Genomic DNA, 26719 nt, shown 5'->3' with positions numbered 1-26719 from the left:
TAATAGTATTTTGGCCCAGCTGAAATTAATTTTTACTTGCTATAACTCTAAAATGTAAGACTCTGCCCCTAAAATGTGGCTGAATCCAAATGCGTTTGCTCAAGAGCAACATATCCTACACCATCTTAGGAGAGCAAAAACCTAGAGGCCAAAATAACCAGCACTTTGGGGACAAGGCAATAGAAAATAAACAGAGATAATAATTTCTTTTCTTTTTAAAATCTACAGCTAAGTAGGACCCTAGTGTAGGGGCTGCCAGGGACCCCTGAGAGCCACGGGCTGCTCCTGCACTCGCCTGGTTTCAGCCCCCTCAGCCTGCCCAGCACGAGCTCTGGGGACCTGCCAGCACTTCAGCTGGAACCAGAACCTGCTCCCTCATCTCCCAAAACAACTGACCAAAGACAAAGCATTGCTAAGCATGAAACCCTTTTGGTAGGAACCAGGCATCTCCCCAGGCTTTCAAATCAGAATATGCAGAGTATAAACAAATTACATGCTAATTATAAAACCAGTCATGGCAGCGAATAAAACCCTGAGAGGTAAATATCTGCTCTGATGAGATTGTTCTGCCACAGAGCCAGGGACCCACTTGACAAGAGGCCAGTTGGTTCCAGTGGGTGAGTATTCCATGTGGTTGCACCCATCTCCACAGAGAGCTTCCAGCCTGACTTTGCTGTTCCTGCTCAAGTAACAATGAGCCTGAGACTTTTCATATGCAAAATGTGAGATATGTTCTTCAAATGACCGTCCAAGAGCTCAGCAGCTCTGAAGGGACCAGGGATGAAATCCAACCATTCACAACCTGCTGAACAGATAAAATAAAATTAATTCATGAAGATTCTCACTGAGGACAAGCTCAACTATTTATGGAGGTTCTTGTCAGTTTAACCTTTACATCTTCTCCACTATCTAAATTATTTCTGCAGGAATTGTCACTGTGACTTGAAGAAACTGCAAGAAAGTCATCTGCCCAAAAAAAAGAGAAAGGGCACTTCATTCCTTCAGGGATAGGGACAACAATAACAAACAAGATGTAGGGTCTAGTAGTTCACAGCAAACAGGGCCTAAATTCAGGAATCTCAGACATAGCATGAATCAGGTGAGCACAGCCTGGTTCAGAGACTTGCCTGAGGTAGAGTCAGGACCCTGCTGGACCATCTTTGGATAAGTATTTAAGTTTAGTTTCCTCCTAAAGGTCCTCCAGTGCCCAGGCAAGAAGTTCCAGTCATCAGCATCTGTAGATGTGATCTGGGCAGCTGCACCCAAAGCCACAGCACCCTGCCCAGGACCTGCCCAGCATCCCTCCTGCCTCACCTGCTGCTGGAGCAGACAGGCAACCATTCCAGATCCAGATCCCTGATCCAGGGATCAGGGGAGTCCTGCCAGAATTTTGCTCACATTTCTGATGTAAAATTGCCCAGAAGGGAAGACACAGCATCTCCTGCACTGTCTGCTCTCCTCCCTCCGTGGCCAGGGGGTGGGCTGCAGAGCAGGACCAACACTTCCAACAGCTGTTGCTTCACCCCTTAGATCTTCCTGCCAGTTTTACTCAGTTTGTTTTTGCTAAAACTTCACTGTTAGCAGCAGCTCTCGGGTTCTTGAGAGAATTGACACAGATCTTGACATTTCTACCTTCTGCTGGCTGGGCTGTCTGCAAATGTCAGAAGCATCAGCACTTGCCCCAAGCTCCTACACTTCACATCATACCCCACAGACCTCTGCACTCCCACTTTTATCTCAAGTACATCCTGCGTGTTTGAAGTCCATGACAGCACTTACTTCTTTCAAGATTAAGCAGAAGAGAATGTCTTGTAGAGGCAGATTCTACAGCAGCTTTACAGAGATAAATCCAGCCAGAATTAGACATCTGTGCTGCTGACCGAGACAAGCAGAGAGAGGAGGAACAGTATTAGGAGGGGATGCTTCCTCATTTCTAGAAGAATCTGTTTCTGGGAGCAGGGCTCATAGAGAAGCAGCAACAGTTTACCCAGTGAGCACAGGTGGGATCCAGCCCAGGTTTGCTCCAGCTCTCACCTAAAGCACAGAGCCACACTGGCTGATGTCCTGCAGGAGCAGTCTCTTCTCCTTTGGGCTGCTTCATGACAAGTGCAGCAGATTCCAAGTCTCCACAAGAGTAAAGACAGGAAAGAGAAGGTTCTTCAGCACCTTGAGGGCTATTTGAGCCCACCCAGCAAGTTTTTCTCTCATCAGCCTCACTTGCAGCTTGCACAAAACTTTCTGTTCTTTTCTGTACTTCTCATGGGCTCCTCTTGATTCCCAGCAAATGTCTGCCCACTTGAAACAAGTCGTGTTTCATCATAAAGTCTCTAATGACATTTACTACCTTTCTTTCATCGTGCTGCACCTTATACCATTCATTGGCTCTAATAATAAAAGCACTAGGGGCAAAACAGTAGCCAGCACTGGAAGCACTTGGAAAAGTCAAATCACTTGTTTAGAGACACACCTGGCAGGAGGGCTGCAGCAGCTCCTCTGAGAATAGGACAGAGCCAGCAGCTCCACATCCAAACAATATTAATCAAAATACCATGAAGATTAAATACCCCCCCTACTTTCCTTCAAATCAGCTGCTCTGGGAAACCTGAGGTAAAGAAAATGATGCACTGGCAAAGCATCCAGCAACCCCCCCAGGTGGGAGCTGTGCTGCTGGAAGAGACTCTGAGCACCAACATGTAAATCAGAGCACTGAGTGAGTTATGATCAGAGTTTAAATCTAGATTTGTTCCACTGATGTGGCAGGAGATTTGTTGGACATCAAGCTGTTTACATTATGATGTGCAAGTGAGTAGATTTAGCTCATGTTCCAATGTGGTAGAAATCAAGATATTTCTTAGAAACACAGTCCATTTAATTCTACTTGTTTTTTACTGCTGGAATACTACTCATGTGCTTAGTGCTCTTACTTGGATAGCTTCTCCAAGTCTCTTCAACTAGTTTCTCGTGGCACTTCTCCAAAACCACAATACCCCTGCAAATACTCAGGGTCTGGGTCCTGGGTCCCAGCCCAGGAAAGGCTAAAGAAAAGCAGGGCTGCAGAGCAGTGATAAAGCACAACGTCACAAAGCCCATCTCCACATGTTGAGAAACACATTTAACTTAAAAAAACCCAACAAACCAACCAAAAAAACCCCTTCTTTAGTAGATTAGATGAGCTGGACCATGTAGAAGTTGAGTGTCTGCATGAGCCAACCAAAGCCCCACCAGAACTGGCAATGCCCCAGTCTGGAGAGGGAGGGAGCAGGTCCCTGCACAGCCCAGCTCGCTGTGCCACCACCAAGGAGATGGTTTCACTGCAGCCCTGGGCCAGCACCAGACCAGCTCCTGCTCCCAGTGCTGGCACGTGTGTCTCACAGCCTCATCCAGAGCTCCAAGGATGCCTTGGTTTCCCTGGTGGATGGTGTGGCTGGGGCTCCCACAAGCTGTCCCCAAGAGGAAAGAGAGCACAGAGATCTCACCAGTTGTGCACCAGCCCTTTATAATGTATCACTTTAGAACTATTCATTATACAGATTTACAAATGAGAATTAGGAACAAACTAATGACCAGCTCTTGCCAGAGACAGGCCACAATAGCCATCAGACAATGCAGTGGCACGAGAACAGGGTTAGGAGATCTGTAAACAGAGCTCATTGGAAGTGGAGGCTGCAGAACAATGTTGAAGGAGAAAGGAAGTGATGCTTTGAGGACCTCAGCAGGGCTGTGCTAGCAGTGAGAGTGCCCTTCAAGCCTGGCATAGGCCAAAATACTGCAAAGCAGCCTGTCCAAATCATCATCTCCTTGCAGGTGCACTGTGAAGGATTGCTCTTCTCTCACCCGTGCCCCCCCTCACCAGCAAGGTGTGTATGAAGGTGCTCACTGTGCTGTAACGGGCATCAACAGCAGGACAATGGCCCATCAATAAATTCCTGCCAGGACCAGTTTGCAGACAAGTGTGATCCATCAAGTACAACACAGTAAAATCACATTAACATGCAACAAACTGTGAGGCCAAAAAGACAGGGAATCAGAAGGCAGAAAAATTCTAATTGCATGAAAGCTACTTAATTATTTTTAACATTCTGAGAGAACCCTGACAGAATTTAGGCTTTATTTAGCAGCCTTTGTAGAATTGTCTACCAAACTTCTCACAATTCTGCCCTGCTACAAGAACAGTGCTGCATTAATGCTGACCAGCATCAACTGGCTGATTAAGACACAAATCTCAATATTACTAATAAAACAGTGAGTGTCAGAAATAATAGCCATTATGAGCATGTATGATTTTAGCTGCAGAATGAAGAAAAAGGAACTTTTATGGCGTCTTGCCAATAAATCCATCTCTGGGGAACCATCAAAACAGAGGATGCCTTTCTCTAAAGCAATCACTGATGGCCTATGAGAGAGAAAACGTGCAGCTCTGCATGAAAATGACAGCAGGTCATTGGAAACATGTTGGGGATTCTCAGCCAAGGCTGCGGAGAACAAGACTGTGTGTCTGTCTGAAGGAGTCTGGCTGAGGTGGGGAGTTCTGGGCAAGTGCAGAGGGCACAAAAGGGAAAGTTCTAGAAAATCAGAGGACACTAAAGAGGAAAGACTGGATAACAAGAAGGCAAGGCAAATAAAGGAACAAAGGAGAGATGTTTTTGAAAGTATCCAGACTTTGAACCTGCATAGTGGTCACAGACAGAATTCCTGACCTAACCAGGTTCAGAAAAAAGCCTCCATCCAGACAGTGAGGGTCAATTGATTAGATCCATACCAAGGTAAAATATTATTACAGAAGGGCAGGGGCCATTGCTGGCCTTTTGTTTCCTGCAGAGCCAATGCTACATGCAAGTGCTGTGCAAATTCTTAACTCTGTTCCCAGCAGAAAAACCAGAGACACCCAGCACACAGCAGGTCCCTTCACTCTTTTTAGAGGAACAAGAGAGGAAGAGGAAAATCTCCTTCTGCAGGATTTTGGAAACTGCTGAAGACTGCACAGAGAAGGAAAAACAAAGACACAAAATATCACAATGCACACAGAGACGGCAGCAGAGGAACTTGATGTGGAAAAAACAGCTCAAGAGACGGATCCATGTGCTATTCCTGAAAGCTGGAACAACTATGGAGCAGAAGTCAAAGTGCAACCACTCTTCATACAATCCTTGGATAGCACAACTGGCAAGCTGGGCTCTGGCGAGTAAGATAGTCAGTGATGTACAACCTAAAATCAGAGAGTCCCTCACGGAAAAGGACAGAGTCCCCCAGCCCCCGGGGCAGCTCCGGGAGCAGCTGCTGTGGGGCCAGGAAGGAGCAGCCCGGGCAAAGGGCTCTGCTGAGGGAGGGAGGGTAGGGGGGATCCTTTCTGCTTGGGGGGCAGCTGGTTCCCCTGCTTTGCCAGCCCTGGGCATCCCCCCGAGCAGGAGGCTGGGACACCCGGGGGCACAGATCAGACACTTGCTGGAGGAACAATTGCTGCTGCAATCCAGGACATGGGGGGAGCAGGGGGTGGGAAGCACAGGGAAGGAGGAAACACGGAGCCAGCCGAGTAAAAACCAGGATCGACTTCTGGCTTTAACAGGGCCCCAAGCAAAAAACTCACACCTACATAATGCACCAAGAAGCTTGAAAATTAGTATCTCCTTGCACTAGAGAAAACTGCTTTGCAATCAGAAAAGGCATTTCTAGAAGGAACCTCCTTTGATCTGGCCCCTGCAGCCCCTCGCACGCAGGGGGGAGGCTCTGACCAGCACCTCTGGCCCTGCAGCACCAGCCCAGGTTTGCTCAGGCGCTAAGAAGAACCAGCCCCGGTCTGAAAGGTGCGGAGACTCACAGCAACAACCCCAGAAAGAAACCATTTCCCCAACCAACAACGCGCCTCAAATGCTAAAGTCTGAATCTCTGGGGAGCAGCCAAGAACTGTCCCGCCACCGCCGGGCTGAAACTCCTGCATCCACCAGGAGGACCCGCGAACAGCGGAACCAACCCCCGCGGAGCCGGGCGGATCCCCCCGCGCCCGCCGAGCCGCACGAAGCCCAACAGCGCCGCCTGCTGGCGCCGCGCGGCACCGCGCCCGGAGCGGGACCGGCCCCGCGGCCAGAGCCACGGCGGGACCGCGCGTCCCGCACATCCCGGGGACAGAGCCACGGCGGGACCGCGCGTCCCGCACACCCCGGGGACAGAGCCACGGCGGGACCGCGCGTCCCGCACACCCCGGGGACAGAGCCACGGCGGGACCGCGCGTCCCGCACACCCCGGGGACAGAGCCACGGCGGGGACCGCGCGTCCCGCACACCCCGGGGAGCGGAGCCAGACCGGCAGCCCGGCCAGGACGCATCCCGCACACCGAGGGGGACTGCCACAAATGTTGGGGTTTAAAACCCATGCGTTTGTCAGGCGCACAGAGAAATACCTTCCCGAGGGAGGACAGTTTTCAGACCTCGGCATCTCCTGTAGCTTCATCCACCCAGACACAAGAGAAACATACGTTATTATTTTTTTAGTAAGAAAAGGAAAAAATTGTGCAGACTGATGAATTATGACAGCCCAAGACTCAACATTATCCCACCCACCAGCATCAAACCAGAGAAGTTTAAGGGTGCAGGTGGCAACAACTGGGATTTTAGCCTCTTGCAAGTGGTAATTCAACATTAATTTAACATTCCCATCTTTGTTGCTGTGGAATGGTCTGGGCAGGCAAAACTCCAGCTGCAGAGCCCCCCAGCTTCCAGGTGTTGTTCAGCTCAGAGTGCTGAGCACAGCCCAGACAGGTGAAACAGGCAGGAAACAGTGGTTACTGAGAGTGAGGAAAACAGCACAAACAACACCGCTGTAGGTATGAAAAAAGATGTCAGATGTCTCCCAACTTTACAGCAGACCAGACACAGAAACACGGCTGGACAATTGCCAGCATGCTAAGCAGCAGCTCTGGGCCTTGCTGTTGGACCCCATTAGCTTTCAGGAGCTGCTGCCAGGCTAAATGCATTATGAAAGCAGAGGAGGGGGATGGGAGAATGCAGAGCCACAAGATGGGGTGAAAGTGAGAAACAGGAATGAAAAGGGGACTGAGATGCATATAAAGAAGTGACACAATCAAGGAGTGTGGAAAGAAAAAAAAAAAAAAGGAGTTGGGAAGAAAAGGAAAAGGGGAATTCAAATGGTGGGGAAGTTGAGTAGTGATTGCAAGAAAAGGCAGGGAAATAGGACTGAAAGGTAACCAGAAAAGTTGAGGCAGGCGATTGATCAGGAAGATCAGTGATTTGTGCAGGTGAACAAGGAGAACTCGAGCATTCCTCTTAAACCAGCCCTTTTTTTCCTAGGAAGGCAGAGCCCAGATGCTCCCGTTCAGCACCAGCCCCTTCCCCTCTGAGCCGAGATGCAGCTTCCTCCACCCCCTCACCTGCAAACAGCTGTGCCTTGGCAGGCTCACCTCTGGAGCAGCCTTCCTCAGCCCCAACACTCCCAAGCTCTCCAGAAGCCTCAGGGCAGCAGCAGCTCAGCTGGACACCCTGGCACAGAGCACTGCCCAGGTCACCACTCCTCCCATCAGCCCCTGCACCTCCACTGCCAGTTCTGCCAAGGGTTCCTCTGACAGATACTTCTCTGCTGGCAGGGGAGCACAGATTTTGCCTTGGCCATAGATCCTGAGACATTCCACTTCACTCGGGTTCCTGAGCCTGAAAGGAGAATGCTTTCATGTCCCCTTCCAACCCAAGGGGATGCCTCCAAAGGACACTTCCTACAGGTTTCCTACAGAAGCTGATCCTGTCATACCTAATAATCCTCCTGCTCTGCAGGAGCTCTCTTCATACCACCTAAAACAACTTTCAAAAGCTTAATTATTTATCGATTTAAAAAAAATCATAAATCAAAAAAAGTGAGCCACTTCCACATTTTCTCCACAACTCGTGTTTCCCAGCACCTGAAGTTTTATATCAGTACGTTCTGCTTGGAAGGGACTGTTAAAATACCAGCAGCACTGCCTGATTCCATTGTGCAATGGATGGATTAACAGAGCAGAGGCAGACCTGTCTTACTGGAGTTGGCCTGTGCTCCTTTACTGGGAGCAAAAGGAGCATCGTGGCTCTTATCAGTGGTTGAGCAGGAGGCAACAAGTTTGAGCTCAGGATCTGGTGGCACCAGTTCCCAAGGAGTGTCTGCAAAAGAGGAAAGATCTCATTTAATGGCACTGTGGTTTCAGCCTCAGTGTGTTTTACTGCAAAAGGGGAAGAGCTGGGAAGGGGAGGTCCATCCAGTCGAGTTCATTGGTCCTGCTCCTTCAGAAAAGAGGGTCCAGTGGAACAGAAATGGTGACATGTGAGTCCAAGGGGAAGCAGCAAACGGAGGGAGTGGAGGGAACTGGCCACAGGAGGTGGAGAAAAGAGAAACACAATAGAGAGCCCAGGGAGAACAGAGGAGAGAAACATTTCTGTTCTGACAGTGGGTCGGGGTAAGCAGAAGACTGAGCGAGCAGCTTTTGCACCAGTAAAGGCCACAAGAGTGTCTGAACAGGAGCAGTAACTTCCCCCAGTAGGCAAAGGTTCTGTGAGGAGGCATCAGCCACCGGGGGCAGGGCTGAGGGGCAGGGAAGGCTGGTGCAGGGAGCAGAGCTGCTCAGCACAGCCACCTGCTCCCTGGGACATGGAACATCAGTAGCTAAATGTGATTCCCAGCTTGATGCAGGATGGTACATGCAAGGAGAGAAGCAGGAGCACCACGGATCCACGGTGATTAATAGTTACATTATGCCAGCAGCACATGAGCAATAAAAATATCCAAGAGCAATTTTATAGAGAAGATTCACTGCCCGTTGGAGACACAGCCACAACTGCAGCTTGCTGCCCTGCCTGACAGGGAAGGGCTTCAAGGCATTCTCTGTAAAGTACAGAGCTATTCCAGAGGTGTGTGTGCCAGGTCTCCTGGAGGGAGACAAATGCATTGCCTGAAGACCTGGAAGAGAGTTACAAGTGGTTGAAAAATATATCTAAAATGTCAGAAGTGATGTTTAATTGTCTCCATGCCACTTAGTAGTGAGAACTCACAATTAAATAAAACATAACGAGGCCTCACTACTTGCAAAGCATGAATGAGCAACGGGTGGGATCCTGAATTAATACATGAGTAACAAACTGGTGATTACCTGGAATCTGTCCCTGGGAGCTGGTTGCTCACAGCAGCTGCCCTGGACGCTGCCACATGGCGAGCGTGGAGCTCAGTGCCCTGAGCTGAAAGCAGCAGTTTCACCCTGGGGGCTGAGCAGAATGGTCCCCAGGAGGGAGGAGCAGAGCCCAGGAGCAGCACACATCAGTTCACACCCAGGGAATGCAACCAGAGCTCACAAGCACTGGGCTTCCCCCCCTCAGGGACCCCTTCACAGAAGGGGGGCACAGTCGTCTGAGCCAGCCCCTGCGTGCGGGAGACATTCCCCCGCCTGGAGAAGCATCCCCCAGTAATCCCAGGCTGTGTCCCAGCTGTCCCACGCTCCCAGGCTAAGCATCCCTCACATTTGTTGCCACCCATACCAAGGAATGTGGTGCCAGGTCTGCAGGGGGATCCCGTAACACAGGACAGGGACACACTGGTGGCATCGTGGCCTCACGCCCTTTTAACCTCAGGTGTCACAGGCACTCGGGCAGTGACCCACAAGCACGGGCAGCTTTGAGGTGCTGCCAGAGCCTCAAACACGGAAATCACAAACCCAATGACAAAGGCAAAGCTCCCTCAGCTTCCAAGGCAGAGACACTGTGCCCCAGAAGAGGCAGTAACTGTAAATATTTACCTGCAGTTTCACTGGCAGATCCCTGTCCCCAGCCAGCTGACACTGCTCAGCCCCACCATGTCAGCCCCACATCTTCTGCTGCAGCCCCTGACTAGTCCAGCCAAGCAGAAGAAGAAACTGGTTGTTTTCAGGATCCAGGCAAAAGGTGCCACCATCTCCCCTCTGAACTTCATTGTCACTCTAAGTGACAAATGAAGTTTCTCATGGCCCTGCTCTTAGGTGAGCTCCACCCCACAGGAGCTGCAAGTCAACCGTCTTTCATCCCCAGTCATTTCTAAAGAACAACAAAAAGTTCAGTAAAACCTCTACAGAGTTACCTTGAAGCTCAGTCATGACAAAATGGAGAGAAGCAGGAACCAAGGGCCTCTGCAGAACTCAGCTTCAGTTCATTACCTTGTGCTGAGTCTAGAACAGTTGACTCAACAGGCAGTAACTTGAGATGAGACCAAATGCTTCTGTTTCAACACACCTTTCTGGGAAAAAAAATGAGAAATATTCCTTATGTGAAAACTTGTTTGGTTTTCCCCTTGCAGGCCTAAGAAGTCTTCAGAAGAATAGTGGCCATGCAAAGACACCAAAAGTATTCCTCACAGGTATCTTCAATGATAAATTCACCCTCGCTTCCACCACCCTGTGACACTGCTCCTCTCCTTGCTTTCTCAGCACCCAGATGTGCTAACTTTGAAGTCACCTGGAAGGGTTTCATCCCATGGGCTCTTTCTGGAGGGAGGAGAGAGAGCTGCAGGGCAAAGGAAAAAGATGGGAGTGGGATGGTGTAGGAGAGGGGACATTGTGCTGTGATGAAGAGGCAAGTGTTCACAAGAAGTTTTTCATATTTCTTCCTCCAGCCTCAGAGGAGTCTCCTCTCTAGGTTACATCAACCTCAGCTCTTTTTATCTTCGTAAATAGGACATTTTACCTTCATAAATCTGAAACCCATGAAGGGGAATAGCTGTCATACCTTACAGCCTGCTTTGCCTTTGTAACAGGCACAATCTACTAAATTCATGGTCCTGCATAGCCAAACCAAACCATTTAAACCCCTAAGAAAATCCACTTAAAGGAGTAATTTATCACCAAATCTATTACTTTACAGCAGACTTTGTTCTTAAATGAGGGTCTGGTTTATTAAGCCAATTTCATCGGGGCGGATGCTCATGTTTTCTATTTGATGCAAAAATGAATGCTTTAGTAGCAGACATTTTTCATGGCAGCACAAGGAACTATTTAAGTGGAAGACAAATACAAGCAGCTCTTAAAGCAGAACTGTGCCTGAAAAAAAACCTGTCAATGGGATTACTTCCTTGGGCATTTTGGAGAGCAGGTGGGATTTGCTTTCCATGTCCTTGCTTCCTAATTTGGGTAGCACATAGTCCAGATACTCCTCCTGCAAGACAGACAAGGATTTCATTTGCACAGTATCAAAGGGAGAGCAGAATTAATTATTTGAGGTTGTGTTGTGTTGACAGAGCAAGAATTATGGGAGATAGCTATGAAAATAAACACTGCCCTACCACCAGTAACAAATGATCTTCCATTCCTTTTTTTTTTTCTTTTTTTTTTTTTTAATAAATCAGGAAATTACTTTTGCAACTGCTGCTGCTGAGCCCTCATCTTTCACCACAGAGGACAGTGTCATTACCCAGGCTATGAAGCATCTCAGGCAATGTCAGACTTCATAACATGTCATCAATGTCTTTATTGTTGGTATTATCTATAATTTCTTTCATTGCCATGCAGAGCTCATTCAAAGCTGTGAAAACAAGCCTGGCAAATTGAGAGCCAGACTCAACCAGGTAATTCATAACTGAAAAAAAAAGGACTATAAAAATGGCAGGCTGTCACAGAGCTGTATCAAAGAACCCTGCAGCACATTTCTACAGTTTCCAAATCAGCAAGTGCATTTATTGGAAGCCTCCATGGAGCAGTTCACACCATTATGCACCCAGACAGGCACAGTGTGTCACACACTGCCCACTCAGACACTCTGCTCTCCAGTTTGGACATGAATCTGCAATGATTTTGCACCCAGAACAAACTGCTGTGTGACTCCCTGTGCTGCCCTTAGAAGTCTGCAGCCTGAATGTTGCTGCCCTTTAAATACTGAATGTCTGAAGGAGAAAGTGAAGGTACATTTTTTCATAAAAACCACATCATAGATTAGGAGGTGAGGAAACTCTTTTGATCAGATATTTTGAGGGAAGTTTCCCAGCCAGTTTACTGTAAGTGGTCAGAAATAGTAACTTCCACTGGTGTGGCTTGAGAGGTACCTCTGCAAGGCAGCCCTTGCATCAGAGAGGTCTTTGACCTCTGTCTGAAAGTCTCCCAGGCTGACACACATCCTGGTCAGGAACAGGCTGCACACACCTCGTGTGGCACCTAGAATCTCATCATCATTTCCTGCAAAGATGGAGGAAGAGCTGCAGCCCAGCAGATACACTGGAAGGATCTCACAAGGTCACCATTTCTGACACACTACCCAGAGCTGTAGGAAATGGCCTCTGCTGGAAAAGCTTGACCATCCAAGGTCAAGCAGCCTGATGGGGCTCGATTCCCCAGAGACCAAAAGGGCAAAACTAGTAAAGCCTCCAAAGGGCTCCCTCAGCACTGAAACCAAACTTCCCCGGCAGAGGGACTGTGTAACCAGGGATGTTTCCTGCTCAGAGCAGCCTCAAAGGTTGTGCACCCGCTGCTGATCAGAGAGCACTGCAGGAAACTTCTAGCACAGACAAAAACTTCTCCTCATATAGATGATTTTTAAGGTCCCTTCCAACACAAACCATTCTCTGATTCTACATCCAAGGGCCCTGATGTGGCTGGCAGGGCTCACACCAGCTTCTCACTTCAATGTATTTATGTCAAGTTGCAACTTTTACACACCCACTAAAAAAAGCCAAAGCATTATAAAACACCCAAAGCAGTGATCAAAAGTTTCAAAGACTCTTCAGAGCAACGAGTGGCCCATTGCAGCTGCCTCCCTGAGCCCACTCAAGTCATGTTTCAACAGAGCTAGAGAATGAAGGGGTTTATTTTTTGCTTTCTGCTCACCTGCAGCACGGCTGCTTGTTCCCCTCCTGCTGTTCTTGGAGACAGAGTGAGCACTAAACAAGAGTGTCCCCCCTGAAACTGCCAGTTTGGTGACAATGCCCAGCCTGCAGCTCACACCCCAGCTGGTTGAAGATTAGCCAGCCCTGATAACACTATCAGGGCCCTGCCCAGCCCTGCACACTCAGCACCCACAGCTTCACCTACAGGCCCCACAGGACTTGGATTAACCTTAACACAGCAGTAAGGAGGAGGATCTCTCCTTTATTATACATGAGGAAACAGAGCTGTTAAGCTCTTCATATCCATCAAAGTGTTTAATAAGGATCTACTGCAACTGGAATTTCTAGGGAGGGTCAGAAAGAGCAGCCTTACCTGAAAAAGAAGGAAGCCAGCTGCCACCAGGAGTTCTGTGTGTCCCATTTTTTAGCAGGGTGTCAGTTGGTTGTCACCCCTCGTGGTGTTGCTCACCCTTGTCCCCTCTGTTCCCAGCTCCCCTGAGCATCCACAGGGAGACAGGTCCTGGGGTGACTGCTCCACCACCAACCTTCACCTGGGGCTGCCGGGGAGCTTCACCACCATCTCAACAGCCACTGTCACAAACCTCCATCTCTTTTCCTCCTCACTCTCCCAGAAAGCTGCTCTTTGAGAGAAAAGGCAAAAATACGGGTTTGCATTCAGGTTTTGAAAATGGACCCACCTCTTCTCTCCCTTCATTTTAACCTCACCTGCTCATCACTTCATAAATAGCAATCTGGATCTTTGAGTATGTTGAGCTTTCTATCCGTGCTGTCCCCTGAGATTTAATGCCTCCTGAATGTCCATTCATCCTTGTGCATCCCCTGGGGACAAAATCAGGCAGAGCACTGGGAGAAGAGTGACAGACAAACATTTCACTCAACTGTTTTCAAGAGGAAAATGTCTGAAAAACATCTCATAGAAACAAACATGACACCAGCCTGTGCTTCCTACAGTGCTGACGGGTCAGCCAAAGATATTTATATAGATATAAAAAGTATTTTATTTTTAATAAGTTTACTCATATTATTTAAATATTTTTATGTGGTTTAAATATTTATGCATAGAAATATATACATGTTATATATATATATATATATTATTTAAAGGCCACAGTTCAAAAAGCCAGCCAGCTGTGCTGAAAATGAAAGAATAATTTTGCCTCCTCAGAGCTGGGATTACGTTCTGGAAACTTCCTTTTTGGTCTTGGAAAACGTCAAGTTTAACTTTGTTCCTTCTTTACTAAAAAGAAAAAGAAAAGTTTTCTTGGAGCTAGCTCCTGTTCTGCAGCATTGCCACCCAACCACATCCAGTGTTTGTGCACGCATTATTCCTCTTCAGACACAGAATGTTGCACATTTCCTTCCTTTCCTTAACTGCTCTCCCACCTCAAACTCCTTTCCTTACAGTTTTGTCTCTACCATTTCATGGCATGAGTTTGTTCCCATGCATTTATCTTGTTCTCCTAGAGCTGCAGCCTCCTCCATTTTCTGCTTCCACACACACCTTCCCTGCCCTCCAGCCACGTTCATTTCACACTTTCCTTCCTCAGATTCGAGGCCCATTAACTGTCCAAACCAACATCTGTGAGGAACCCACAGTCACAGACACAAAAACTCACCCCAGGAGATCTCACTCACCAACAGCTTATCCAAGTCTCCTTCCTGCAAAGTCACTGCTTGCCCTTTTGCTCCCCATGTCCCAGGCACCCCCAGCTGCAGGGCTGCAGGCTCCAGCACCTGCAGGTTGATTCCAATTAACCATCAGTAGATGTGCAGCCACCTCCTCTCCTTGCTTCCTCTGCATCAGAAGATCCATAGACTCTCCAGCTGATCTGCTAACAAAGCACTGGTGCCCAGGTGCACATGCTCATTTCCCTGCCAGTGCCCACACATCCAGCCCAGACCCTCACCCCATCCCCTCTGTTCCTTGCTCTGCCCAGAAATGGGGAGGCACAGCCCACCCACCCCCAGGCTGGCTGCAGACCCACCCTGCAGCCCCCATCAGCCTGACACAGACATGCAAAAAATACCCTTACCCTTGGAAGGGAAACTCCTTCCCCTGAAGGACACACATCCCCATGGATGGACATTAGACTAGGTAGAGTCCAAGGTGACCAGGAGCTCAAGCAGCCACATGAGACAGTGACATGATCCAACACCAAGCAAGTTTCTGGCCTTTATTTGAAGGCTTTTAACAGTTACAGTTATTGTCATTGCAAACCAGGAATCTTTTTTAAAAAATTGAACAATAAAAGTTAAAAAAAAACATCCACAAGTCCACCTGCAACTAAGACATGTTGGTACAGAAAGGAGATGTGAGCTTGTTGCTTCCATTCTGTTCATTTTTCAAATATCTGATCAAACTAAGACACTACGACAGGCTGGATGCCATTGGAATTGTCCTGGCAGGTGAGCTTTAACATTTCCCAGCACATGCTGTACCAGAGTGACAGAGTAGCCACATTAAGTCTAAGGATTTGAGTTGGGCTTATTGTTATTCTCTTCCCAAAAAGCACATTAAAACCCAGACGATTCCAAGGTATCTATAGTGTAGTCAGAACCCGACCACATGAGTTTCTTCCCATTCTATTTAGAACTCATCTTGGTAGCAGAGAAGGGATGTAATGAACTGGAAACCTCAGCAGCATCCAACACGACTGCAACTTCCACTTAGCTGTATCATGCACGTCCAACAGGTCCACACATTCAACAGTCTCACATGGTGCCACCAGCAGAACTTCTGACTCATTATTCACTCAGCATAAATGTTTCCTTGCTTTGCCAGCAGAGACCAAAACCAACCTAGTCCAACCCATCTGATGACCTGGCTGCTTCACCCTTACACACACACCAGCCTCTTAAAGAGAGACTTGCAGCAACCAGGACCCAGTGCACAACCAGGCTGCAAAGAGCAGACACCCACAAAGTCCTCCACGAGTCCACATGCTATTACCATCTTTTGAGTTGCTGGAATAACAGAATAATGCTGGAATAATGGAATGACACAGAGTCGAAAAAATATGCTTCCGACCTCCAAGCCAGTAAGTGATGGTCAAGAAGATTTTATGTGCTTCATCACTGCACTGCCCAGCAGCAGTTGTGCAACACCAGCAGGGCCTGTGCCCTGAGCAGGGAGGCACCCAGAGCACCCCAGGGCAGGGGGGGTCTCCAGCATCAGACAGGAGCCCTGCAGGGAACACTCCTCGTGCCCAGGTGAGAGGCACCACACAAGCACCTCCCAGAAGCTGCTGGTCTGTGCACTCATCTGCAACACACTGCCAAGGGAGCACACAGCTGGGGTGCAGCCAGCCTGCCCAGGCTGCTGGCAGACAGTTAACACCTTGTTTGTTACCAGCACTGTTTTAGCAGTTTTAAAGCACTTCAAACATAGCCATGTGACAGCATTCCTGGCTCACAGCCCCATTCTCACACCATCAGGAGGAGGAAGCCAACAATCCACTGGCATTTCATCCACCTGGGGGGAGAAAACCACCCCAAACCTCCAACAGTGGCTTCCCCAGAACAGTTCCACCATTACTGCTACTCGAGTCAGGATTGTAACTAGGACTGGAGAATGACAGCTGATACTGCAGGTCCTGCAAGCTTCACCATGAAAACTACCACCAGCTTTAGCTTTGCCTCACGGTGTATGAAAGCACGAGAGACTTCAGCAGACATGACACTCTTGAAATACAGAACTTTATTTAGAAACTGCTTAAAATAGAAAAACCCTGTCAAGAAAAATCCAAGTCAAATATGGTTCCTCAGTAAAATGGAGTTTCAGGGCAACAAAAGTCTGAAAGGCCACAAGAGAAATAGCACCACTGCAGTTTTAAACAATGGCTAGATACTTGCATTTTTGGCATTCACTGAATTTGGGTTTTTCCTCTGAATTTCACAAAGATTCATGCACTACACAACAATTACCATAAAATGCTCTCCTACACACATTTTAGCACAAGCTACCACCAGAAACAAATGGATACAAGCACAACAGGACTGATCAATCTCAGTAGTGAAGGGGGATCAGAAGTCTTGCAGGATCTTGCCAAACACAACAGTAATGAGGGGCATGATAGCAAAAAAGGATAGGTAAAGAAAGTACTTTAAATATTAATATTTAAGTTAGTCTCAGTACTGTATTTTCTGCAATAACATTAGCTCTGTTAGCCAGCATCTTTTAGTTTTTACCCCAGAAGAGCAGTGAACTGGCAAGTACTGTTATTGGATATGTCCTGGTTTGAAAGGGGGGTGGGGGGTGGAAAAGAAAGATAAAAACCATCATCATCCTCATGTGCTCAATTCACTTTCACTCCAAGATTGTTGCACAGCCTGAGTCCTGTTGGATTTTACTATTGGATTTGATCAGCATTCCTTGGGATGGGAAAGAGAAAAGAACAAGTGAGAGACCAACAAAAATAAACTGGACAAATAGAAAGAAGAGCCAGGAAGGAAAATTGCCTCTGAAGAACATTTCAGGCAGGAGGACTTGGATGCCTGTTGCTTTTGCTGTTGTTTTGGTTTTTTGCTTTTCTCACAGAAAACACAGTACGTTCTGGCAGAGTCACTAGCCACAATGCCACAGGAAGGGGCTTCGGCCCCTCTCCAAGGTAACTTATGTGTCTCAGCTGTTCATACTCCCTCTAATCTTGTGACAGGCAACATTAAGGCCCATTTCATCAAGAACTAATCACTCAGTAAGCAGCTTTACACAGGGATGGAGTTTTGTTTTAACAGCCCCTTCTGAGCACTTGCTGACCAGGTGGGATGCCAGCAAGGCCTCCCAGACAGCAGGGCATGGAGTTCAACAGGCACCGACCCCAGCACGAAGCACATAAAATCTCCTGTCCCATCACTCCCATTTGGCACACGGAAGCATATTTTAAATACTCTTAAGGCATTTTATTAGAATTTCTGTGCTGCAATTTCACATTAACTCAACCTTCCCGTGAGTCAGAGTCTTTAACTTCTCTATCACACACCACCTTAGATACAAGAAGAGTCTTCCCACAAACCAGTGATTTTACCAGCAAACCATTCTGCAACAAGTTCCCAATATTCAGCCTCTTGCTCCCTCAGTTACCACCTAGGTGTGAATACTGCTCTGCTAGAAGTGAGAGAGCTCCTGACTCAAACCCACTTTAAGAAGTGAAGCTTCCTCAAAGTGCACTTTAAGAAGAGGTACTTTTTTTTTTTTTGCTATGGAAAGAAACCAGTGAGTCCTCTAAGAATAAAGTGGAGTATTTTACAGTTAAGCACATGATCTGGGGCAAAGAATTCTGATGTTGCTGCTCTGCTGGTACAGTATGTGGTCTGTTAATACTCTTCTTGCTCCTCCTGCGGTGCTCCTTCGTCAGGTATCACAAAGCCTTCCTGAAGGGGAATAAAATAAGTGCTTTAATGGAAATCTGATGTCAAACCAGTTCCTGGCTACTCTGTATGCTTTTCTTTACTTAAATAGGTAGCCTAAAGTCACCATTTACAGTGTCACGATGCATGACCAGAAGAGTTATTTCCCTCATCTCTGATCTGTTTGTTACACACTGTGCAGGAGGGGCTAACCTTGCTTGCTGCCTGACCAGAATTGTGACCTGTTCCTTTAAACAGGAAAAAGCTAGGCCATAAACCTAAAGGGGAAAAAGCAAGGGGGAACAGAGGAGTCCTGGAAAGCAAAGCAGCTTCCAATCCCAAGGGGAGGGAAGAACTATGCAATAATACACTTCACACCAGATTACTTACATCTGTGGCATAAAGAATTTCCACAATCCTCTGCAACACTGGATCATTCTCCCCTTCATTCTCCTGGCAGATCAGTTCAATGTTCCTCAATTTGCCAAAGTAGAAGTCTCTCTCCTTCTCCAGATCTTCAACAGTAAGCTTCAATACGTTGATCTGCCAAAGGGCATAAAAAAAGTATCCACCAAAGAGAACTCAGCAGTATCTGTTCAAAAGGCAGGTCCCCAAAGTTCTCCAAAGGGTGTTCATCTGCAAAGCACTCCAGAAGTAACCAAGGGTGGGGGGGAGAAGGGGACTGAGAGGAGCAAAAGGTCTGTTTCTCAAACTGTAATATTATTGCCACGACACCCAGCCCAACACATGCAATAGCACTTGAACACTCTAAAGGCTACATGGGACAGGTAAAACACCAACTGCCTGCACTTTTCTTTGCTAACACACTCCTTCAAGACAAGTCTCAGGCTGATGGCAGTTTTAGTTGTACTACACTCAGTGCTGCAGTGGAGCAGCAGCTGCTCATAGCTCGGTTGGAATGCTGTGATCCCTACAGCACAGCTGTGGAAATCCTTAAAAACACTGCTATGTGTGACATGGCACAGCTAGCTTTAAATGTCTGGGCACTCATGCACTGCAGAAAAGGGTTTTGCTCCTGCCAGGAGAGCGAGACCATTACAAGGAAGGCTGCTGATTAAGTGACTTTAAGTGACCTTACTAGAGTCAGAATGTTCTCTTCCACCCCAGTCACTTCACACACTACAAAGCAGACCCTGCAGATGGATCTGCCCAGCACAGCTCAGAGCTGGGCCCACCAGTCCACGCACCTGCTCAATCAACACTGCTGACTCCTCATCCCCTCCAGCCTTTTTGACCATCCCAGCCTTTGGAGTTGCTGCAGTCCTCTGTGTGACAATGGGCCTCTGTGGGGCTGCAACAGCAAGTCAGTGTCAGTTCCTCTCAGAACATCTTCCTTCCTCCTACAAAGGTACTATCCCCCCTTCCAAGCATGCTTAGGCATGCAAGGGTTTGAAGGTATGTTCCTTCCTTCTGGATTCCACGTGACATGTCCACTTTTTCTGGCACGTGTGGGCACCAATCCTCCCCATTGCCCCTTTTAGAGAAGACTTTTCTTTCTGCAGTTTCCAGATACCTGGGTGCTACAGGATGGCTCAAGGCCAGCATCTCTGCAAAATACTATCATTGCACACCCTGCTTTTAAACAGCATCCCAGTCTTATTTCCCCCAGAGTTTTTAATGATCTAGTTAATCTTTTAGCTATTTTCTCTACCTGCACTGTTAGAACTGAGGGATTTCTTGGGTTTGTTCACAACTGGAGCAACAAGGCTTGGTGCTACTGTCTCTTGGCCTTGTCGAGCAGCAACAGGATCATACTCCTTCCCATCATAGTTTGCATCAAAAAATTTTTTGAACCACTGAACAAATTCAAAGTTGTCCTGAAATTTTCCTTTCACTAGTTTGTCCACAGGAATTATCTGGAGGGGGAAAAAACAAAAAAAAAACAAAGGTCAAACTCATATTAAGGGTAAATCTCTTTTTACATAAAGTTTTAAAATGAGTGCACTCAGAAGATAAACAAATGGAATTGTCCAGTCTAGAGAAAATCCTCCTTGAACATAACAATGTCAAATAGTAGAATTTGTGCTAATAATTGGAATTAAAAACAAATCATGCTTTCACTGTGAGGGTCCAAATAATTTTAAATTATTCTGCAGGAAGGTTTCTGCTAGACCAAGCTTCTACACAAAACTTCTGTGAATCTGAAGCTGGCTCCTCCAGTCCCAGCTGTCCTGGATCCCAAATGCTGACCCACTTCCCAGGCTGCCAACACCCAGAGCTGAGACAAGACTGGATCTTTCTAGTAAATTACCATCACAGGACCTCTGGAAGGAGGAGTGTAAGCAAGGATTATTAAAGAGATGCAGCAAATGGTGAAGTCTTCTCTGCAGGGCAGGAGCTGGTACATGGCAGGAGCTGCCCAGCCCTGGCTGTCCTGCAGCTGCTCCCCCAGGCAGAAGAGCCATGAACACAGAAGTGTTCCACATCACAACAAACATGCTGCCAGTAGCTGTTACCTAGATAAACCACCCTCCCACAGGTATGGCTATGGTTCAATCTGGAAAATACTTTTTTCACAGATCTTGTCTTCAGCTTAAAATTATTAGAAAGAGGAATTTGAAATGCTCAGGTCTGACCAGCACAGCCGTGGGTTATGGGAATGTACCTGATACAACAATGGCTCAAACAGGAAGGCTCAAATAAACCTTTATCTCACAGAAATGTCAGGATCAGTCAGTGCTACATAAGTTGCACAGAATTAAAATGGAACAATTAATCTCACCATTAAGAACTGGAAACCTAATCTTAGCTGGAATAAAGCAGATGTTGTCCTAAATCAATCGAGGACCTTAATGCAAACCAAAAGCAAACTCTGTTCCCAGATTTTTCCAGCTTCAAGTTTGAAACCACATTCCATCTACTTTAATATCAAGAGCCCAAAGAACCAGTTACAACCCAGCTTACTTTGTCAACACCCATTCTTTTAAAACCTGCTTGTAGAACCTTGAAGTTCTGAATGTATTCATGCTCCAACTTGGCTTGGAATTTCACTTTCTTGAGTGCTACAGACCCTGGGAAGAGCATGTCCATGAACTGACAGTATGCAGTACCTGCCAAAAGGAAAAAAACAAATCCCAGGATGAATCAAGTCACCTCACCAGCCTACCCATGTTACCCTCAGTCAGATCTGCAAACTGACCTGACTCATTCCTCAGCTGCACAACCCCTCAAAGAAAACAAAGGCAAGAAAACAGGAACCTTCAGCCTCCTGTGTTGGTGCAGCGTGGCCATAAATACCCTGAGCCAAGCTGCAGAGCCAAACTTTTGGTCTCATGGCTTGAGTTCTCATGGACAAGAGCAACCCTGCCTCCAGAATTCCAGCAAGAAAACAATTCAAGGAATGATCTGACTGTTACATGACTGTTACACAGACGTGTAGCTTCCTTTTACCAACGCTAACAGAACTAAACTAGAACAATAAATACTCTAAAAGTTGTTTAATCATTACTAAAACAGTGATACATTTACTTACTACACACAGAATCTTTACATAATTCAAAATGCCCTCAAAAGTAAGAGGCCACATTAAGCTGGATTGTATTTAAATCAAGACTTAATCAAAGAACTGAAGTGAGACAATGTTTCTTTTTATTCATTTTAAATCCTTCATGTCCTTCAATTTGGCTCTTACTGTAAAATAAGAGCAGAGAAGGATTCAGTTCAGCCACAAAGAGTAGACAGCCACCTCCAAAAAAAGACACTTCTGTAGAACATACACACCTGTTAACTCCTGACTCTGCAGGGATGATGTGCAACTGCCTGCCAGCTGGAAATGTGAGTGAAACATTCTGAGCATTAAACACCCCCCACCAGTGTCAACGGACTAAGCACACACAGAGAGTACCAGGAACCTCAATCCAAACCATCACACAGACATGACAAGACTCTGTGAGGTATCTGGAGGCAAGAGCCAAACATCATGGGGTTGCCCTGAACTAGTCTTCAACTCAACCACAGCTAACAGAGAGTTCACTTCCTATCAAGAGATTCTGCAGGTCTCTGGGGCTCCCACTTTCACCTGCTACTAAAATCCTGCACATCCACTGGTGCTAATAAATAATAACTTAAAAAATTCTTGCTGTTTCATCTCCACTGCCTCTCAGTTCACTTGCTGAAAAACTCCCACACCCAGCTCAAAAAAAAAAATCAGATGACTTGCCAGAAGTCAGGGTTTTGCCAACTATGGGCAGTCTGAGCAATGAGCATGATAAGAGAGACAACAGCTTAAGGCCAAGGTCACATTTTGTGCATTGATGCAACCTCTGACTCCTGATGTCACCACTGCCCTTGTCCAGGGCAGCAAAGCAAGCTTGGAAACTCAGGTTTTCACCTGACTATGACAGGGAAAGCCACTTCCATACCTGCAGAGGCACGAGAGATTTCTGCAGCACAGGAAAGGGATGTTACTCAGCACACACCACATCAACAGCTTTCAGGCTCTCCCTGACAACAGGTGAGATGAGTTTCTGCAGAAACTCAGAATTAATTACCCTCATTTCTCACAGCATGCAAGACTCACACCAGTTCTAAGCAGAACCTCTCAGCAGTATAAACCAGCACTGCACACAGCAGGTTTTTTCATCTGCCTACCTGAAAAGTGGACAATTCTTATCATTTCCCACATTTTTATGAATGCAATCTTTAGGTTCTGCATCCTCATAGTTTTTCTCCATCAACTCACTAGACAAAAGCCACTACAAATACCTGTCAGATGTTTATTTTAAATTCCCTGTGTCTCTGTCTTTGTGAATGTTTCATCCATGGACTCAGCCACAGGCTGTATGCACAGTCCCAAACTTAAACAAATTCCTTCTTTTATTCCATCCAAATGTCCACATCTCTCATCCTGTGAGCAAACCCTTCTCAACTCACTGTATGAGCTGCACTCCCACTTTTCACCAAGACCTTTCACCTGCCTATTGCAGTTATCCAAAATCACCACCTTTTACCAAGGCTCCATTTTTAGCCTTGGGTTTTTTGCAGCTCTTACTCCACAGACTTTCTTTGTTCATTTCCATAAGTCTCCTCCCACACACACTCCTCCCTGCATTAACACTTGACTCCATTTCTGTATCACAATCACTTCCCCTTTTCTGCTTAGAACTCTACCAGAGTTTCAGCTGTGCTGAAGTCAGCTCAAGCCACAGTGAGCTCGGGTGACACAGACAGACACACTCCTCTACCATGGGGAGCTGCAAAGTCCTGAGGGGGAATGCCAGAGTCACCAAGATGCCTTCTGCCCAAACAGAGTCTTTAAAAGGCACCTCCCAAATCTCCTAGCTGCCCTCTTCCACCAGAAACCCACATTTGTTTATGCTAGTTCCTACACATGCAGTAGTTACCTATCCATCAAGACCGAATGCTTCACCCCTCACTGGAACACACTCTCTCCTAAGAGTCTTTTCTCCACATTAAGCCCCATTCCTTCTTATTTCATCTGTGCCACAGTGAGTCAGAAGAATGTGCCTTTTTCATGATGCTTATGTTATTATGTTATTATTAGCAAGCATTTCAACAAAACTCCAACCACAACCAGATCATACCCCTGACCATGAACCTGCTCACACCCAGAGCACAGCTCAGAGGGCCCACCCGGGGCAGCAGCAGCTGGGCAGCTCACACGTGGTGCTGAGCCCCTTACCTGAGCACAACTGTTCGATCTTGGTCAGCGTCAGCTGCAGAGACTCGTTGATCCACGCCAGCATGTCATGTCGACTCAAGTTATCGATAGTCACTGAAGTAGCATACACATTAACTGCCATTTTCTGAAAGACCGAAGCACGGGGTCAGTAGCCCAGCCGGGAAGGCCGCACGGCTGCTGCCCTGCCCGGCCCTGCTGCCCTGCCCTGCCCTGCTGCCCGGCCCTGCCCTGCTGCCCGGCCCTGCCCGCGTCACCCGGAGCCGAGCACCGGCCGGCGGGGAGGCTGCCCGGGGCGAGCAGCCGGGAGGACCTTACTTCATCTCAGCTGCGAAGGACGCGGTTTCCTGCTTTGGTTTTGAAGGAAAATGAACGCCGAGACACTCACACGGAAACTTTGCTGAGAGGAATCACGGCAGCGGCAAGTTACTCCTCCCGCCGGTCCGGGCCGAGCCAGCAGGGCAGGAACACTTCCCGGTCCACCCCGGTATCTCTCCGGAGAGAAATACCGAGCGGCCGGCCCCCGCCCGGCCCCGCCGCACAAAGCGGAACCGCCGCGCTCGCCGCCCGCCCCGCGGCCCCGGTGCAGCTGCCGCTCGGCAGGGCCGGCCCCGCCGCTCGCCCCCGCCGCGGGCGGGGCTCAGCCCCAGCCTGCCCCCCGCCGCCGCCGCCGCCGCCCCGCCTTCCCCCCCGCTCCTGCCCGCCGCAACGGGCCCCCCGCTCCGCCGCCTCCCGCCGGGGCCCCCGCGGCAGCCGGAGGGGCGCGCCCGGGGCAGGCCCGGCCCTGCAGGCCTCACCCCGGTCTCCGCACAGCCCGCCGGGCGCCGGGCGGCCCCGCTCCCCCCGGCCGGCCCCGCCAGGCCCGGCGCCGCCCCCCGCCGCCCGCGGGCCCCGCCGCGCCCGGCCCGGCCCGTTACCTGCCCCGCTCTCGCCCCGTCTCCTGCGCGTTCAAACCGGCCCCGCCCGCCTGCCCGGGGGACCACGTCACCCGCACGCTACGCGATGGCGTCACAATGACGTCACACGCCCCGCGAGCGCCCCCCCCCGATCGGCTCTCCAAGCCCGGGGGGGGCGGGATGCGGTTGCTAAGGGGCGGGGCAACACCCCCAGGTTGCTACGGCCTCGCCACGCCCACCCCGCCCGAGGGGGCCGCCTATTGGCTGTGCCCATAAGCCCCGCCCACAGCCGCGGCGGCCGCGTGCTCCCTGGCAGCGCCGGGCCCGACGCTCCCGGGTCCGCTCCCGGTTCGGGTCCCGCTCCCGGTTCGGGTCCCGCTCCCGGTTCCAGACCCGAAACTCCGGGTTCTCATGCTCCCCACACAAAAAGCGAACGAAACGGATCCAGCAAAAACAATGTGCTCTTTATTTTAAGAAGATCGTATTAAAAAAAAACCCGCCCGACTCTCGACATTCCAAATCCTTAACCTAAGAAAAAAAAAATTATAAAAAATAGCACCAGGGAGAGTTAAAAACCTTTTTTTTAAAAAAAAAAAACGTATTAAAAAGGCATTTGTGAAATCTACCTCTCCTTACTTTTTTAAAAACACATCATAAAAGGCAGCTCTTACAGGGAAAAATATACCAAGGAAGACTTATCTACTACAATTCATATCAAGTGAGCTTAATGCCAAGACAATTCCCATTCATCTTTTCTCTTTGTTCACTTTCCCCAAGTCCTTTGTTTTTCCCCTCTTCCAATTGTTTTGATCAGACAGGGAAGGATGTGAGATCTGGAGTATGAAAGGAGAGGCCCTGGTGGAGGTTCCAGGTGAGCCTGGTTTGGAATAAAACCCATCCAAGGATCCCGAGGGAGAGGACAATCACCCCCACATCAGGCTCTGGGGCTGGTGACAAGGTGGGGAGATGGTCCCACTTGTCCCCAGGCAAGCAGTGTTGGGGAGATCACTTGGATTTCTCCAAAGTTAAAGTCTCCTTAACTAAGGTGTGGCTGGAACATGAGAAAAACCCCTCTGGGAAGACTCAGAGTAACCTCCAGGCAGGGCCAAGGGGGAAAAGAGCCTGTAAACTTTGCTGGGCCTTCTCTTCCAGCACATTCCCAAGTGAAGCCTTGGGCTGGAGATGGAGAGAAGATGGTCCCCGGAGCCCAGGGACAGGGTGGAGAGCTGCAGATGAGCAGCTCCGTGCCAAGAGTGGAAAATGGGAAGCTGCCTCCTCCGGGGAGGCTGCAAAGGGGGACACCAGGGGGTCCTCATGGGTCAGAGAGGTAGAAGCAGCTGGGAGAGAAGTCCTTATTTCCCACTGATGCTGTACAACACCTCGTGAGACAGCTTGGCTTTGGGAAGAGGGCTGGCCCATGGTTTGCACCCAATTCATTTTGAGAAGGCACCCAAGGACCCTGCCAGACGCAGGTTGTAGTGAAGAGCAGAGGTAGGGGAGGAGAGAGGGGGGGACATCACAGGTTTCAGTGCATTGAAATGTGCATTGGAGTCAAGAGTCCCGGGGGACACCGGCCAGGACGGCAGCCCCAGGGCCACGGAAAGTGAGGGGGACAGAGGGGCTCAGCTGCACAGGACATGGAGCAGGGGGGCTGTGCTCTGAGGACAACACCGACCCCCCCAAGCACCACCTTCACGGGGGGAACGGACCCTCAGAGAACCTTCTTTGTGGACACTGGAGCCCAAACCCTCTGTGCTCTGGTGACTGTGGAAGCTTTCGAACCACTCAGCAGGATTTTTAAATGCAAGGAAAAGTTTTAGATGCTTTAAAAAGGAAGTAGTGAATATTTGTAAACTACAGCCACAGTATTTTTTTCTTAGATATCTAGCTAGAAAAGTATTTCTACCACCTCACAGTTCAGTTTCAGCTACATTCAGGTCTAGGAATCTCCACATTCTTATGTAATGCCTTAAAGCAGCAATAGACGTTA

The 26719-nt window shown here is 48.5% G+C and overlaps 2 protein-coding genes across 5 annotated transcripts in view; both read right to left on the bottom strand.

Annotated features, from left to right (window-relative positions):
• Positions 1 to 13664, bottom strand: part of LOC127390963 (BPI fold-containing family B member 4-like) — a 39395-nt gene extending 25731 nt beyond the window's left edge. The window contains exons 1-3 of one of the 3 annotated variants that reach the window (XM_051633164.1): positions 13534 to 13664; positions 13181 to 13448; positions 10078 to 11147 (exon numbers count right to left, since the gene is read on the bottom strand). The gene's annotated coding sequence lies outside the window, so the exon portion shown is untranslated. Of the gene's footprint in view, positions 1 to 10077; positions 11148 to 12808; positions 12871 to 13180; positions 13449 to 13533 lie in introns of those variants that run through there. The other 2 variants (XM_051633161.1, XM_051633162.1) reach the window with 2 other exon arrangements.
• A 1307-nt stretch (positions 13665 to 14971) lies between these two features.
• On the bottom strand, positions 14972 to 24864 carry MAPRE1 (microtubule associated protein RP/EB family member 1). 2 transcript variants are annotated; one of them, XM_051632995.1, is made up of 7 exons: positions 24751 to 24864; positions 23837 to 23960; positions 21100 to 21245; positions 19847 to 20051; positions 19383 to 19486; positions 18565 to 18717; positions 14972 to 18198 (listed from the first exon to the last, which is right to left on the bottom strand). In XM_051632995.1, the coding sequence occupies exons 2-7, from the start codon at positions 23955 to 23957 to the stop codon at positions 18142 to 18144; spliced, it is 786 nt and encodes a 261-aa protein (XP_051488955.1). In that variant the 5' UTR covers positions 23958 to 23960; positions 24751 to 24864; the 3' UTR covers positions 14972 to 18141. The 2 variants fall into 2 exon arrangements, with proteins under 2 accessions (XP_051488955.1, XP_051488956.1); XM_051632996.1 differs by lacking the exon at positions 24751 to 24864 and adding an exon at positions 24222 to 24367.
• Between the last annotated feature and the right edge of the window lie 1855 nt (positions 24865 to 26719).

The sequence above is a fragment of the Apus apus genome, chromosome 15, assembly GCF_020740795.1.
Source record: "Apus apus isolate bApuApu2 chromosome 15, bApuApu2.pri.cur, whole genome shotgun sequence".
Taxonomy (NCBI): domain Eukaryota; kingdom Metazoa; phylum Chordata; class Aves; order Apodiformes; family Apodidae; genus Apus; species Apus apus.
This window is presented reverse-complemented; position numbering and strand designations above follow the sequence as displayed.

Bases quoted from the DNA above. Each gene is read 5' to 3' on its own strand.
- MAPRE1 (XM_051632995.1), bottom strand. From the start codon at position 23,957: ATGGCAGTTAATGTGTATGCTACTTCAGTGACTATCGATAACTTGAGT. The intron at 20,052-21,099 runs GTAAGCTGGGTT...TTCCCCCTCCAG, and splicing joins AAAGAATGGGTGTTGACAAA to ATAATTCCTGTGGACAAACT. The intron at 18,199-18,564 runs GTAAGTAATCTG...ATTCCCCTTCAG, and splicing joins AAATTCTTTATGCCACAGAT to GAAGGCTTTGTGATACCTGA.